Genomic DNA, 16388 nt, shown 5'->3' with positions numbered 1-16388 from the left:
AAGCAAAGAAGTATTTACGCAATCTGTTACTTCTTAGAATTGCTGTTATTGCAATGAAGAAAAGACTAATACATTAAAAACATACCAATAACATTTTATTTATGTTTCTCATTGGATGTGTCTAATAGAAAAAGTGTGAAATGAATGTATATAATATTCTCGTTCCAAGCCTCTCCCTAGCTTCTGAAAGAGCCTTACTAAGCCTGCTATCTGACAAAGGGGCTGGATGTACTAAGCCTGCTATCTGACAAAGGGGCTGGATGTACTAAGCCTGCTATCTGACAAAGGGGCTGGATGTACTAAGCCTGCTATCTGACAAAGGGGCTGGATGTACTAAGCCTGCTATCTGACAAAGGGGCTGGATGTACTAAGCCTGCTATCTGACAAAGGGGCTGGATGTACTAAGCCTGCTATCTGACAAAGGGGCTGGATGTACTAAGCCTGCTATCTGACAAAGGGGCTGGATGTACTAAGCCTGCTATCTGACAAAGGGGCTGTATGTACTAAGCCTGCTATCTGACAAAGGGGCTGGATGTACTAAGCCTGCTATCTGACAAAGGGGCTGGATGTACTAAGCCTGCTATCTGACAAAGGGGCTGGATGTACTAAGCCTGCTATCTGACAAAGGGGCTAGATGTACTAAGCCTTGGAGCCAGATAAAGTGGAGAGAGAGAGATAAAGTACCAACCAATCAGCTCCTAACTGCAGTGTTCCAGGAGCCGATTGGTTGGTACTTTATCTCTCTCCAAGGCTTGATACCTACACCCAATGGTCTGCTATTCATTTTCCTTGTCTTTCAACTCACTTATTCCAAAACCTCTTCCATCAATATTAATGCATGATAACCTTTCTTTAATATATTGGGTTCTGAGTGTCTTCTACCTGCAGGGGTGATGTTGTTAGGGTGTGATTGAGTCAGAATAACTAACAGACAGATAGTAGGGGGGACAGAGACTAAAGTGCTTACATTTTTTCCATAGACAAACCCTAAGAAACATGAAAGACTTAGCAAACACTAACTACATAACAGAAATAATAACCTACCATTGGCCATTGGCACATGAACAGGCTATATTTAATCAGAGAAACACCAGGTGAAACAGCTGCTTACCTAATCATATCCTATAGATTGTAAGCTTGCGAGCAGGGCCTTCCTACGTATATATCTGCCTGTTATTACCCAGTTTTGTTCAATTAATGTTTACAATTGTAAAGCGCAACGGAATATGCTGCGCTATATAAGAAACTGTTAATAAATAAATAAAAAATAAAAATGTGCCAAGCCATAGAGACCTGGTGATGGTCTGTGGTTAATTTCCTATTGTCAGGAGAGAAAAGCTTAATTATCTTGTAGTCCTACATGGTATGCGGATCATAGTTACATTCTTCCAACTCAATTCTCTTCCTTCTACAGCAAAAACATATTGATGGGCAACTAGCAGAAGATGGAGACCAGTTGAGTTAAAGCATTATGCATTTGAAATTATTTAATAATATATTTTAGAAATCAATGTGTACTGAAATACAGCAATTACAGAAGCAGCACTCAGCCTAGCTTTGATGTTCTGTCTCTCTATTTCCCACAACCCCTTTAAAGTATGTTATTATCAGAATGTCAGAAGTTGTCCAATTTTTAGGAAAATGTCTATAACACGGTTGACAACCTTCCCGGAGCCTCTCTATAGTTTATCAATGACTCTCAGCATGGTCTGACAGCTAGGGAAACTAAGCTGCAAGTACCAGCACACTAGTGTTCAGGAACTGCATGTAGCAGAAGCCTTTAAACACCAGGCACAGCAATTTCATTAATGGCATCTGCCTAATCCTGTATGTAAGATAATTGTCACTTCAGGTGATTAACCTCTAGGAAGTCATTACTGTGTCACCGTGTCCATTTCCATCACTACACCCTGCGGATCTGGAATATAATCTTTCTGCCATTTTTAGAATTTTGAATATCAGCTATTTTCTTTTATATATTAATAGCACTCCCATAGTTAAATGAAACCTTTTTATCTTAATATTCAATTGGGAGGGTGATTCTATGAGAATATTTCTACCCATATTTCAATTTGGTAAATGTCTTTGATCCATAAGTTAACACTTGTACTCTACTATACTGTAATGTATGCCACCTACAGTAGGAGCACAACTATAGTGAGTGCAGGGCTGCTGTTTCGATGAGTCCCAGAGGCTTAGGGGCCCACCTTCCCTGACCCAGGCATCAGTGTCAAATGGCATTTAGGGTAATGGCAGCGGCTTTACATCTATCCTGTATATTGGTTGTGCAAATTAGACTGGTAATTTATGCCAGCCGCAAGCCAAAGCAACACCGGGAATGGATTGTATCTATCCTTATCACGCTGGCTGTGAGACTAAGGTCATGTCCACCAACCCTGTCTTGGGCATCTGTGCTGCTCATGTTACAAGATGACACACAGTTATTAGAGAGAATCAAGTGCCTGGTACGAGGTGTGTCATATGCACAGTGCACCATTAACCTGTACAGTTCAGGAATCATCATCAGTAAGGAATAACTTCCACTGCATGTCCAAAATGAGTTCTCCATGCTCCAGAGTATTCGCCTTCTGCCTTTCCAGGCAAGTGGACCTCCGTACATACATTATCTGGCACAACATGTATTTAGCAACAGAGGGATTTAAATCCCATTAGTGGTTGTCACTGCTACTGTGTATTTAGTCACAAAAGCATATCTTACACACCACAGACAGTTATTTTATGCAAAACAATTTAAACTGAAAGGCAATCATGCATTTTTTATTAAATCATATTAATTCATACTTAGATATGTCATTCAGTGACAGAGAGAGCAGATTGTACTTTTTGCAGTGTTACCGCAGTCAACTTTCAGATAAAACAGCAACAAAGGAAAAAGCAATTATTCAAATCATAATCATTGTCTATTATAATTCCATTGTGCATGGAAAGAACCTGTAAGTAACCATTGCCAAACAGAGTGCTCGCTACATATTTTATAGACATTTAAAGCACCACCATAAATGGTTTGATCCACTGGCTGCACTTTTTCTATTAGATTTCTTCTTTCTGATGACATAACTGATACATAGTTCTAGAGTATAAATGTATCACTGATCCAGGGAGCAGTATTCATCTGCGCCAGGGGCGTAATTTCATCCCAGAAGGACAGTTAGAGTTTGGTGCCCCCATCCCCATGGTGTGTGTATGTGTATATATACATAATCATGTGGAAGGGCACTCTAGGTAAATGATAAACTGCCGGGGTGCCTTCCTAGTAAAGCATATAAGAAGCAAAAATCTTCCCCAAGAAGAGGCAGGCGGCACTCCACCGGGCTTAACCAACGAGTATTAGTGCATCTTTATTTCAGCCGACGTTTAAAAGCTGGAGAGGCTTTGTCATCAGGATGTGACAACCCTGATGACAAAGCCTTCCATCATGCTTAAGGTGTGTACACATACGATGATTTTTTTGGATGACTGAACGATAACAACGTTCAATAAATCGTTCAGTTTCAGGGCCAAAACGATGAACGGCAACTACCAATGCGTGCTCCCATTTGTAGTTGGTAGTTGCCGTTCATCGCCCGAACCTCCTGAACAACTTGACGATAATGTCAGGTTGAACATGTTCGGGGATGAGGGAGGGAGCCTGGCACTGAACGAAATAGTTATTGATTTCGTTCAGTGTTGTGCTCAGTGTCGTTAACAACAACACTGAGCACACCCCTGCCGGGGACACACAGGATGATTTTCATTCGGGGAGAAAATCGTCCCGTGTGTACGCACCTTAACTTGCAAAACGGTTTATTGTTTGAGTAACACTGAGTCCTGAGCCAGGACCATGCTAATGATATTATTCCGGTGAATGATTCTGGAAATCAGGTAGTCATTGGCAGGCCCACCAAGAGCCGTGGCGGGCTCGGGTAAAAGGGGCGTGGCCTAATCGTGGGAGGCGTGACCGCGCCCCCTTAGGTTAAAAAAAAAAAAAACGTTTTGCAGAGCTGCTACGCGCTGGCGAGGGGGCGCTGTGAGCCCCCTCAGCCCAGTGCATAACCAGTGGGGGACGTGATCAGCTTGATTGCCCCCCCACAGGTATAGGAGACTGCTGTGGCTGCTTCTTAGCAGCCGTGAGCAGTCTCCCAGTGCAGCCCAGCACACAGCTACTGTGATGTCTCTCTGCGCCTATGACCATTGGTCTTTCTTATTACCAAGACTTAGGGCCTGATTCAGAGGTGCAAGCTAACTGCACGCAATGCCAAGATTAACAAAACCCCTACAATGTATGCGTTACCATTTGTGCATGCACAAATGCGTTGTTTTGTACGGGCCCGCTGGCAATAACACTGGCATGAGAAAACCATGTTCCTGGGTGGTGACTGAGAAGTGGCCTGAAGTGAAAGCAAAAAATCCATAGGTAGGTGCAAGGTCCTGAATTACCGGCGGTGTCGCAATGTGCGGCACTTCAGAAAATGAATGTTTCAGTGCTTGCACATTGAGGTGCACGCTAGTACACACGGGGAAGGCAGCTGTGTGCACCTCTGGAGCAGCCCATACTGTACCAATACATAAAAGCTTATATATTATTATTCTGTTGATCAATTATATCATTTTTGATCACAATGGAAAGCAGGTGTGGGCTACAGATCAATAATCAGCAGTGATGGTAAATCTGTTGAAATGTGGAATAACTGTGCCATTTGTGCCAGGTGGACAAAAATAATGATTGGTCAAGTATATCTGCAGATATCTCATGTTTGTCAGTATGGAGAAAAGAAATTAAATTCATGTCAGATACAAGATGATTTTTTAGAGACATATTTGCATAATTGCTCATGGAGTCCATCTCTAGGATAGCGTAGGAGGGATGCATAATTGTAGGTTAGTACAATTGGAAAATGATTTCCCCCGTTTTGCTCTGTGTGTTGTAATTTAATTAAGCAAATGCAAGGTCTCTTGTTATGCCAAATAAAGCCTCGAAATGTGGCTTTAATGAGTTTAACATCTTTAGCTGTTCATAGTATGGGTAGGACAGTGTTGGCTAACCTTGACACTCCAGCTGTTATGGAACTACATAACCCAGCATGCACTGCTACAGTTTTGCTATTAGGGCATGCTAAAACTGTGTCAGGGCATGCTGGGATATATAGTTCCACAACAGCTGGAGTGTCAAGGTTAGCCAACACTGGGGTAGGATCTGTAATGGATATAAGATTTTTGGTCCATATTTAATAACCTGTGGCTTGCAGGCTATTACATATGGGCCTTTGCCTTTATTTAATTTGTTCAACCCAAGTATGATCGCTGTAGGTGCCATCAACTCTTTCATTTTGTAATTATTTTTACATTTATATTTATATAAGTTTCAGCGGGTTATAGGCAACTGTTTTACCAGGTACACAATTATCTATTATCAATGATGATAATAATAATAATAATAATAGTAATAATAATAATTATAATAATACATACCAGCCCATGCAAACTAATTTAGTGATTTCTATACAATAAAGAGAACATCCTAGTTATCTTTATGCAATTCCGAGAGTATCCTAGTGACCTCTATATAATTCTGAGAACATCCCAACTATCTGGTATTACAATACAGAAACCAGTATATCTATGATTGCAAAACAGAACCCTCCACCTGCTCAACAAATGCAGACCCCAGATTTCCATTAGCAACTCAGAGTATTTTTTTACCTATTTATCTCACACTGTCTACCATTCCAATGAAGTTTGGATATGATGGTGTCTCTGGACACCATCATACCCAGTAGATGGCTCACAGCCCTGTGCGGCCATATATGAAATGGCTCGCGCCAGGGCCAGATACTGTACCTCCCTGACCCCAGCTCATGTAGTCCATGAGAGGGAGAATGATTGATATAGCTTACTTATTCCTCTGCAATTGTGGCATTCAGCCTGTCCATCTAATCTTTGGTTAATTTGTGCTAGTTTGATTTTACTTTTTCAGAAACCAGTCTTTGGGCCCTCTCCGTCTTAATAACTATAGACATAAGCTATTATATATTTTTAAGGAGATCAGTACATTGTTACTCAAACAAGTCCTCATCCTTGTATATACTTGAATTCCATTGGACCACAGATTGTTTCATTGCTGAGTTTCCAGATCATCAGCCTTTTCAGGAGAAAAATATATTATTTTATTCTGTATCTCGATTGTGTTTTGTAATGTTATGGCTACATCCTCAGTGTCATTTGTGTGTTGCAGTAAGGTAGTTCCAGGTTGTGTTTTAGTGTTCACTTGGGCTGTAACTGTGTTACTGGAGGTTCAGAATACTTCTAGTTTGAATTAATAAGTGGCAATAATAATAATAACAACATTTCTTTGATCTTCTCTGCTGCTGGAGGGGGTGGGTGCTGGAAGGCCCTGCATCTTGGGGCCATCAATGGTGTCCTGTGACCCAGGAGAATTGCAGGGCAATAGATTTGGTGTGACTCAGTATCACATCAGGCTATTAACTCCCTTATTCACAGGGTTGACTTCTGGGCATTTGTAGCAGGCACGTGGACTGATGTTATTACTTGTATGACTGCCTTAAATATCCTTCATGGGAGAATTATTATCTAGCCTGACTTTGATCCTATCTTTGTAGAGTGGAGAGAAGAAGCTTAGTAAAATATATGGTCTACTGCATTGCCAAAAGTCTACCTCTTTTATTTAACATCATTATTTTAAAGATGAACTGATTCAAGAAGATTTCTATGTAATATATCCTATACTAGCGGTAATTCTATTCTGTAACCACATGATGGCAGTGTTAATATATAATTATTATAATGTTGCACATGGACTAATCAAAAAAGTAATCGATCTACTTAGCAAAAAAGTGATAGATACTGTCCCATAATCTCCACTACCCTCACACACACTACACCCCATTATTATAGAACTGTAAGGTGCTCAGCCAGAGATATTATGCGTGAGAGCTGGATTTGGAAATTAGTGCCAGTGTGAGCAAAATACAACCTAAGTAGCGCTATATTCAGCCCACCAAGCAATTGGATCTTTCTCATTGCTTCTTTATTCCTTCATAACCTGTGTGCGGCCTGCCAAATAGTGACCAGCACAACGCAAAGCACTGCTAAGGAGATGACTTATTACATCTGTGCCATGTGTTCATGGCTCCTTCATTACGCATTCCCTCAGAACTCTAACACATGGCTCAGATATAAGGGAATTCCAAAGTAATAATGCAGCAGCCATGAAAGCACCACTCTGTAAGGGAAAGGAAGCTTTTTGTGTATATGGTGTGGTATGCTATGCTCAGGTTGGGGATGGTGTGTGCGCAGCTCTGTCTGGAGGGGTCCAACCTTCTTAATAGTTCAAAGGGTTTGGGTGACACAGCACTGCATGTGGATGAGGATGAGAGAAGAGGAGGTATGCCACAAATCTAGGCTTTATAATTCCTCCTAAGTTCCTGATCCCAGCAACTGGAAAGCACTGGCCACCACTGCAATTAGGAAAGCAGATCTGATCAGGGTCCAGAAGCGGTGCCTCACACCGACATGCACAGCATATGTCCAGCAGGAGCAACTAAATTAAGAACCCAGCAACCTGGAAGCCACATCACCGCTACACCTACCTAAGCCTAAGGCGGGATGCCACCCCAATCACTGGATCACCATTGGACTTTACTGCCACCTCAGGCAGTTGTACGAGACTTTAATTATATTAACAACAGAGGATGATAGCTCTGACACAGAGCTGCAGTTTATAGTGACCCCTGAGACACACCACACACCCATCTGTAGACACCCCAAGTGTATGGGTTATACCATTCTCAACATGGATCTTAGTGTACGTAGTCCTGGGGGATACACCAGGTAGTGATCACTGTGACTCATTTGTAATTCTGTATAACACAATATATGTTGATCCTCACATTAATGTACAACTTTTTCATTTATACCCAGCCACACCTCACATACAACCCAGCAAACAACACACCCTAATACTCTACAACCACACGCTCCACAACATCCCCCCCAAACATCCTCTTCTCTCTACCTCACCCCCATGCAGCACTGTGTCACCCAAACCCTTTAAGCTTTGTTGTGTGTTTGGCCCTTGACCATTTACTAGGACTTGTTACGAAGCCCCCCAGCTCAAATATTCGCCATCACCTAGTATAGGGTATAAAAGGTTTTTAGAACCTTGAATCACATCTCCTATATAAGTGATATAGCAACAGGTCAAAATGCTGCTGCTGAGATGCCCCCTAGTCATTCTATTGCAGAGTCACCTGAAAGCTGTAGCAGGATAAGAAGCTCTTGCTGTATTGTTAGCAAGAAATGCAAATATGCCCTGTATGGTTGCTGGACAAGCTAATCCTGAGAGTTGGGGGTTGAAGGACACTGCACTGGTATGGTGAGTTCCAGGAGGCTTTTAGTGCATGTGGAACTTGTGCCTACCTGCTTTACAGTTGCATATGTCTCTCAAATAAATATATAAGCTGTGTGTGTTGCCTGTTATTGTTGTCATCAGGAGGCAGGTAAGTGCCCAGCCTCAGTAGCTTACCTGCAGACCTCCCTCTGCCCAATTCCCTACAGAAGACACCAAACAATCACTAGAATAGATAGGTAGGAATCATCAGAATGAAATAGAAGGACATTATTATTAGTTTTAAACTTGTCTGCTCATGTTCCTTGGTGGCCATATCCATAAGAGCAAATATCTGTATAGAAATTCTGATACTCCAAATAATAAATATTACTTTGGTTTGCACACACAGGGCCTGATTCAGACCCGCTTGCAAGCGCTTGAGCGCTCACGAGCGGGTCGATGGTGTGCTCTGCGCATGCGCAGCGGCTGCACTGCGCGTGCGCAATCCCCGGAGCGAGAGAGAAAATCTCTCGCTCCATGGCTCACTACAAAAGGGACGGCTGTCGATGTTGATCGACAGCTCGCCCGTTTTGTAGGCGTGGCGGGGGGTGGCTTCACAATCGGAGGCGTTCCCAAGCCAACACCTGCCGTTTGTGGGCGGCCCCACTGAGATCACCAGTGATGTCAGTGAGAGAGCTTCCGGCTCTATTAAAGACAGAAGCTCTCTGGGGCTTGTGGCAACGAGACCCTATCACAAGGGTCTCGACGCAAGCCCCGATGGTTGCGATGGTCTTGACCATCGCGACCATCATCCTGGCAACTCGCAATAGCTGTTAGTGGTCACCCACAGCTATGCGAGCGGCCAGAAGGCCGCACACAAAAAAAAAAAGGCCCAGATTCAGAGCGTATGTCTCTGAATCAGGGCCACAGTACACAGGGGTTTTCCTTACAATGAACTTTGAAAACTAGGAAATTACCCCTCTCAAATACATTACAAATTACACAAATCCTGCTATTTATCCTCTTTGTATATACAGAAGTGTACACCCACATTCCTGGTTTTATTTGGAACTTCCTCCTGAAAAGCTTTTCCAGATTTTGAGTACAGCTAAAAATGTGAATGTGGAAAGAGTAAGGGGCAAATTTATCATTTGTCGGGTTTTCCAACCGATAATTGTAATTTATCACCACTACTCACGGCAATAAGGAATTTCACCCAAAATTACTAATAATCACATGCAGGAATATGGGCTCCAAAAGGATCCTGTTCCTGCAATGTGTAAGAAGTGATTTCACACATGTGCATTCTAATATTTGTGTGTTCGCCCCAGTAAACAGATGAATTTGGGGGATTGCCACAAAATTTGTTGTATAAATATGCCCCCCAAAAATATAACTTCAAATACCTGCCTACTATTACTTTAGAACTAGCCCCCTTATTAATAGAAACATTTCAATTTACCTTTTAGTATGAATGTTAAAGAAAGATTAGGAATTTGTGTCAGCTACATAACAAAATGTACGACAGAATATGAAAGGAAGATCTGCACCTAAACAACAGAATGGTGGCAACAGGACCAACTCAGTGGACCCAAATGTACATGTCTGGTACATTATGTTAGATTCTACATTTGTAGGCTCTCAACAGGACAAAATTAGATTATATTTTATCATTTCTTCTGAGATAAATAAGTTAAGTATGTTTTTAGTTCAAAGCAAAATGAAGAATTTGTTTTATACATTGGGAATAGAGCATGGAGATACTGCCATCTAGTGGTGTAGTAAAGTCTGTACATCAGTAAAACCTGGTTTCTGTATCCTGTGTGGTAGAAATTCACAAAATGTGAAAGGGTCTTCCAGAGACTATCAAATGGTTATAGGGTTTGTAAGTTATTGATATGTAAGTGAAAGTTAAAAGAATAGCAAATTTACTGCATGTACTTATTTATTATTGTTTTCGGGACCTTATTATATTTAATCTTGGGGGGAAAAAAAGTACAGACCCAAGAGTTATACACTATTATAACTGTATGGGATAATTTCTAAAACCATAAAGGAACAGGTAGACAAAGGTTATGTGAAGAGCTACCTTTTAAACGTAATTCTAATTATATACATTCTAGCACACTATATCTACCTTTCCCATTGATGCTGCTGTTCAAAAGCTTATCCTAGTAATTATCCTGAATTTAATGGTAATAAATGTTTGTGATTCCATGAAAAAAGATATCCTGGATAATTGTTCATTCTCATTTGCCCTGTTACTGTGGGTGGTCTGGGTTCCATTTGTCAATGCATATATACAGGAACAGATGCCATTAAGGAAGCAGAGTGGGGAAGTTTACACTATACTGTTAGGGACCCCAGTAGGTGTCCATGAGTTAGCACTTTGACTATGGTCAGAGACTATGACTGTATCACCTTTACTGGTACTACACTAGCGCCAGGACTACAATTGCCCAGATCCCTAAGGCCTGATATACAGTAGTGAGGGCAGAGACGAATATAATACGCACACTTAAGCTGGCCACACATCTAAAGATTATCTGTCCAACCAGCCAACTAGTAGATTGGTTGGAATGAAAATCTGGTAAGGAGTACAATCAGCAACTTGCTCCCAGACGCTGAAAAACGGACCAAAACTGTTGTATGAACAAATAGTTTAGATCAAACATTTAACAAACTTGTCTGACCAACTATTTTCATCTGTTTTCTGGCATTTAGGAGTAAATTGCTGATCATCATTTACTCCCATTCCTTACCAGATTTTCATTCCAACCAATCAACAAGTTGACTGGTTGGATGTAAGTTGTTCTAGTGTGTGGCCAGCTTTAATATTCGATCACTCTGTCCATTACACCATACACCTCTCTTCGGCCACCAAGCGTGGTAAATAAAGGTGCCACAGGTCCCTAATACTCTGTCACAATTGTGCAGGCTCGGTGGCACAAACTACCATGCAGTTATTTGTTCTCCCCCTGCTTCTGCTATCAATAATAGTTATAGCATAACCTTAGCAATCTAATAGCTTCCTTAAAGATTGTGCTGTGGAGCATATATGAAAATAAGACTAATAAAGGAATACTTTATTTACAAAAGTACAATGCTTAGTTTAAATAAAAAGGGTTACAGATTACATAGACAAACATATTGCAACTTCAAAATAAAAGGGGAAACTTGCAAAGAATTGCATGCGGACTGTTTCTGAGGTTGGGAGGAACAGCAAGAAAATGCAGGTCCAGGCTTCAACTCAGAATTGATCCCCCAAATCTGCCAGAGAACAAAATGTCTGCAAACCTTTTATCCACTGTTCCTGATGACAGGCTAGCTTGTTAAGTAACCCAGGATCCATAGCAGGACTGCCCATGTAACTTTTACCCTAAATACAATTAACTGCACATAATTCCCCCTGCGTAATAGCTACATTAAATATGTTATGTTCACTCTAATCTCTATTTAAGCTATAATTTGTGTGATGGTTCTGTGATGTGTGATTGGTTAGGTACCTCATGTCCCTCAATCCATACATCCTAGTGACTCCCACATTATAACAGATCCGCATACAGACTTCAAAGTATATTGCTGTGATTTTGGAGGCTCCCAGCTATTATAGAAGTATAAGTTTTAGGCAAAAATAGAAAAAATATGGTGAGGATTTGATCAGTTCTCAGGGGTACCAAGGGTGGGGGAGCAGGGATTGATTATGCGGGACTGGATTTGATGGAAGGGCCCGGGTCCTTTCTCCCTTCCTTACCTGTCAGCAGCAGTGTCACTGTCTCCTCAGCCCAGCACGTACAGTCTCCCCTTCAGGCTGTTCGGGGGGAAGCGTACACATTGATTTCTCTCCCCCCTGGATTTGTCCATGCTCCCAAGTGGAAAAACAGTTTTTCTGCACTCCCAGTTGACAAACTGTTTCTGTGTGTGTTTTTGTAAGGAGCTAACATCAGGCAAGGTCCCCCAAATTTCCTGGGCCTGATAAGGCTTTATATGGCAGGGACTGTTCTTATACTGTAGTATGAATAACTTTTTAGTCAGACAGCTGAGTGCTTGCCCCTGCTGTGTTTGGTGCCAGCTACTCATCTCCTAGTAATCTATTTGTAAATATAGACAAAAGGCTATTTTTCTCCTGTCAAGTAATTGCCTTTTCCTGCTCACAGGACACCATAAGGGATGTACGTTTTAATTGAAACTACAAGTGTCCCCCATGTGCCTTTCATGTATTCAATCCCTGCCCCTCTGACTTAACTGTAAATTTAGACCAACACTCTACCCCTTCATTATGCGACCTGTTTTGATTTAAAGTGAGTACTGATAGAGGGCAGCCATTTGCTGTCTCCATTATCCAGTATTATCCAATAATGTAACAAAGCACAGACTGATATGTAGTGTTTATGTGAGAGACATAGGGGAAACTGTATGGGACATATTTCATTTGGGGTGATGTTGGGTTGCAACGTGCAGCTGCGTGCACTGCTGATATTTACGTTCAACCAACACTGCTCATTTTACTGCAATGATCTGACATTAGAAGTGTTCCTGTACCATTAAGACAGCACATTGCCAGTATTGCTCTGAACTGAATTGTCCCCATATGTTTAGGATGTTTTGAAGTTCTGATATTCCAACAAATATTTTGCTATGTTTAATTTAGGATCCAAGTGCCATGCCCAGACCAACTTCACAAGACTTGGCAGGGTTCTGGGACCTGTTGCAGTTATCCATTGAAGATGTAAGCATGAAGTTTGATAAGTTGCACCATTTGAAAGCCAATGAGTGGAAGGCAATTGATTCTCCTGAAAAGAAGGTATGAAAATTCTTAACAAAGTACATATCGCATTCAACAGTATAGTAAGTTAAAGGAATGTACACAAAGAAAAGTTGCACCTTTATACAGATCCTGTAATTATGAACTGCAGAAGGTAATTTACAAGTAGCTGGAGGTTAACACTTCACAGACTTTGTACAGCATCAATCAAACAAAGTCATCCATGAATTCCAAAGTTTTGGAATTTAATGACCCATCTTTAGGGAACAGCTGTTCCCTGAAGACAGGTCAATAAAACCCAAAATATTGGAATTCATGGATGACATTGAATGATGCTGTACAAAGTACATGGAGTGTCATGATCCAGGTATATATAATGTACTGTATGCCAGGTATATTAACAAAAATAATAATAATTAAATAATTTGTACATGGACACTCCTCTTTAGATGAAAACGTCCAAATTAATAAGGTTGTGATTAAATGTTGCATTTATTTTTATAGATGCTTTAAGATATGAACACCCACCAGATCTTAAAGAAGCAACAAAAAGCATTGCAAGAGTTAATCACAGTTAGGGACTCGCACAGAGTATTGGAAGTCATAACTTTATTGATTTGGAAATCCACACAGGACAAATCATTTACTGTTTACTTTCAGAACTTGTTTTGAGAGCTTACGCTTGATCCTTGGCGCCATGTAAAGATCTGCGTCCAAAACAAAAAAAGAAAGTCCCTAATTATTGGTTGACAGTTTTGTTTTCCTTTTAAAACTTTTTTCCTGCTATTATTATCTGATTATTTATGGATCAGGGGAAAATAATGGTGTACAACATACTAAAGCAACTTTAGAAACTTTTATCATTCCATGGTTGTCCATACCCAAATAATCTGCTAAATCACAACATGCCATTCAAAAAGTGTTTTATATTAAACTGATTAAATAACAGTAGCAGTGTAGGGCTCAGTAAGGATGTGGTCTTGTCATAGTAGGGGTGGGTGCAAACCTCCCACATGTTTTGAATTTTTTTTTTTCAAAGTGTGACACATTGGTTGATATAGTTAATGTAATCAGCAAACTTGATGTCCAATATCTTTTTACACAACTGTGTCACCTAATCCTGTGTTCACTTTTACTATAAACCAGTTACAGCCCATATAATCACTTCCTGAAGTACACTGATTAGACATGTGCATTAGAATTGGTGGCTCTGATTCAAGACAAAATCTACCAATCTGCACTCATCTGGCATGCCTGGAGAGGAAGATACAGTAAGGCTTGATACCTTATCTTGTCAGAGGACCATGGTGTTTCTGCTCTCTGAGGAACCTGAATTGTATTTATGCTTAGAAAATATCTACTTGAATAAACTGCAGCACTGTGGGGTCTGTTTACTAAGCAGTGGTAGGAGACAGAGTGAAAAGTGATAAGGTGCCAGCCAATCACAGGGTTGAACTGGCCCACAGGGATACAGGGGAAATCCCCAGTGGGCCCCATTGCCTGTGGGCCCACCCCCTCCTCTAGGTGTCAGGTTTCAGACCTCAAATTATAGATTGTTACTCTACTAGATGGTCAGTTACACGGTGAAACAGGTACCACTGATCAACATGGGGGCTTGGTTCCCTTCAATTGAAACTACACCAAGATTTATCTAATGGTGATCCATTAATCTGTGGTGGCTGGCCTCATCCCTACTGGTGGAAGACCACTCCCCTTAAAAATGGACCCCAAGAACTGCATTCCTCCGGTAGGCCCTTCTCGTCCCAGTCCGACACTGGCCAATCAGCTCCCAACTGTCATTTTTCAAACACAGCCTGTGAGATGGCAGTTAGGAGCTGATTGGCTGGTACATTATCACTTTTCACTCTGTCTTTTAACACTGCTTAGTAACTAGACCCTTTTATCCTCAAAATCACTCTGTCATCCTGTATACATTTTCTGAAGTTAACTTTGATATCTTCATTCACTGCTGCACTGGATCAGACATATTAATGTAAACGGATTTGTGGTACTCTCTTTTATAAAGTAAAATAGATATTTTTGTCCAGTGCTGTAACAGGGAGCTAATGCACCAGCCCCATCCCCTTCGTGCATAGGGGATGGTGCCAACCAGTTCATGGATTGTCTAGAAAACGCTCCGTGCAGCTGTATCAGACAAAGGATGCTACGGCAGCATTGCCGCATTACTGGCCGCAGGGGGCCATGGGGCAGTGACGGTGCCACCCACAGAGCCCTGAGCGGCAGCAGCGGTCACACCCCCCTAGTTACGACCCTCTTTTGTATAATCAATAATAATTATATACTGATATCCTTGGTATAAAATACATTTACATAATGTTTTATATTTTCAGGATGACAAGAAACCCCCACCTCCAATACCAAAGAAACCTTCCAGAGGAAAGTTCCCTGTCACTCGAGAAAAGTCTTTGGACCTACCTGACCGTCACAGACAAGAAGCCAGGAGGCGGCTAATGGCTGCAAAAAGAGCAGCATCATTCCGGCAGAATTCAGCTAGCGAGCGAGCAGACAGCATTGAAATATACATACCAGAAGCCCAAACTAGGCTTTAAGAACAAACTACTGTATAGATCTTTTTTAAACAACATGCTTGTACAGTTGTGACACACCAGGTCATTTAGTCACTCTCCCTACTGAATATGCCCTTGTCATTGTGCTCTTTGTGCCATAAGCGCAGTGGAATTCTTCTTAATTTCCTCGGAGTTTGCTAATTCACGAATTGTTTTGTAGATCACATCTGACTCCAGATCAGCTACATGCATAGGGCTTGTTGTGACCTGACTTCTCCAACATGTTCTCAGAGGACAACGAAAAAAACCTCTCAAGATGGAACCCAGCGTAAATTCTTGGTTATTTCTATTTTTATAAATGATGCGATAATTAGGAACAAGAATAACTAAATGGGTACATCTCGCCACTCACTAGAGGCATTAGCTATTCCAAGTAGAAGGTGCTACACATTAGACAGGCAGGGGAGAAAGTATACATTGCTCTCTGACCTCCAGTTTCTTTAGCATAAAACAGGTACCTATGCTGCTCCAATTAGCACTGATGAGTTGTGCTAGGTAACCACGTGCGTCCTTGTATATAAAGAAAGTCACTCAAATTTGGTTCCTTAATAAGATAAAGCCCCAACATCCAGTCTGTATCCTGACATCTGATATGGAACCCTCTGCTGGGTGAACTCTTTCCATTCTTCAACCCAGCTATGTATTCTCAATGCAAGAAGACTTAATGCGTATATATGTGGAAAGAAAG

The 16388-nt window shown here is 41.3% G+C and overlaps 1 protein-coding gene across 1 annotated transcript in view; it reads left to right on the top strand.

The window, feature by feature from the left end:
• The window catches only part of DLGAP2 (DLG associated protein 2), a 415366-nt gene extending 399684 nt beyond the window's left edge, over positions 1 to 15682 (top strand). The window contains exons 10-11 of the mRNA XM_088479755.1: positions 12999 to 13151; positions 15464 to 15682. Of these exons, the coding sequence (XP_088335881.1) occupies positions 12999 to 13151; positions 15464 to 15682 (372 nt within the window). The remainder of the gene's footprint in view (positions 1 to 12998; positions 13152 to 15463) is intronic.
• The last annotated feature ends 706 nt before the right edge of the window (positions 15683 to 16388 follow it).

The sequence above is a fragment of the Taudactylus pleione genome, unplaced genomic scaffold (genome assembly GCF_031769625.1).
Source record: "Taudactylus pleione unplaced genomic scaffold, aTauple2 ptg000244l, whole genome shotgun sequence".
Classification (NCBI taxonomy): Eukaryota; Metazoa; Chordata; class Amphibia; order Anura; family Myobatrachidae; genus Taudactylus; species Taudactylus pleione.
The sequence above is the reverse complement of the archived record's forward strand: the minus strand, read 5'-3'. Positions and strand labels throughout refer to the sequence as shown.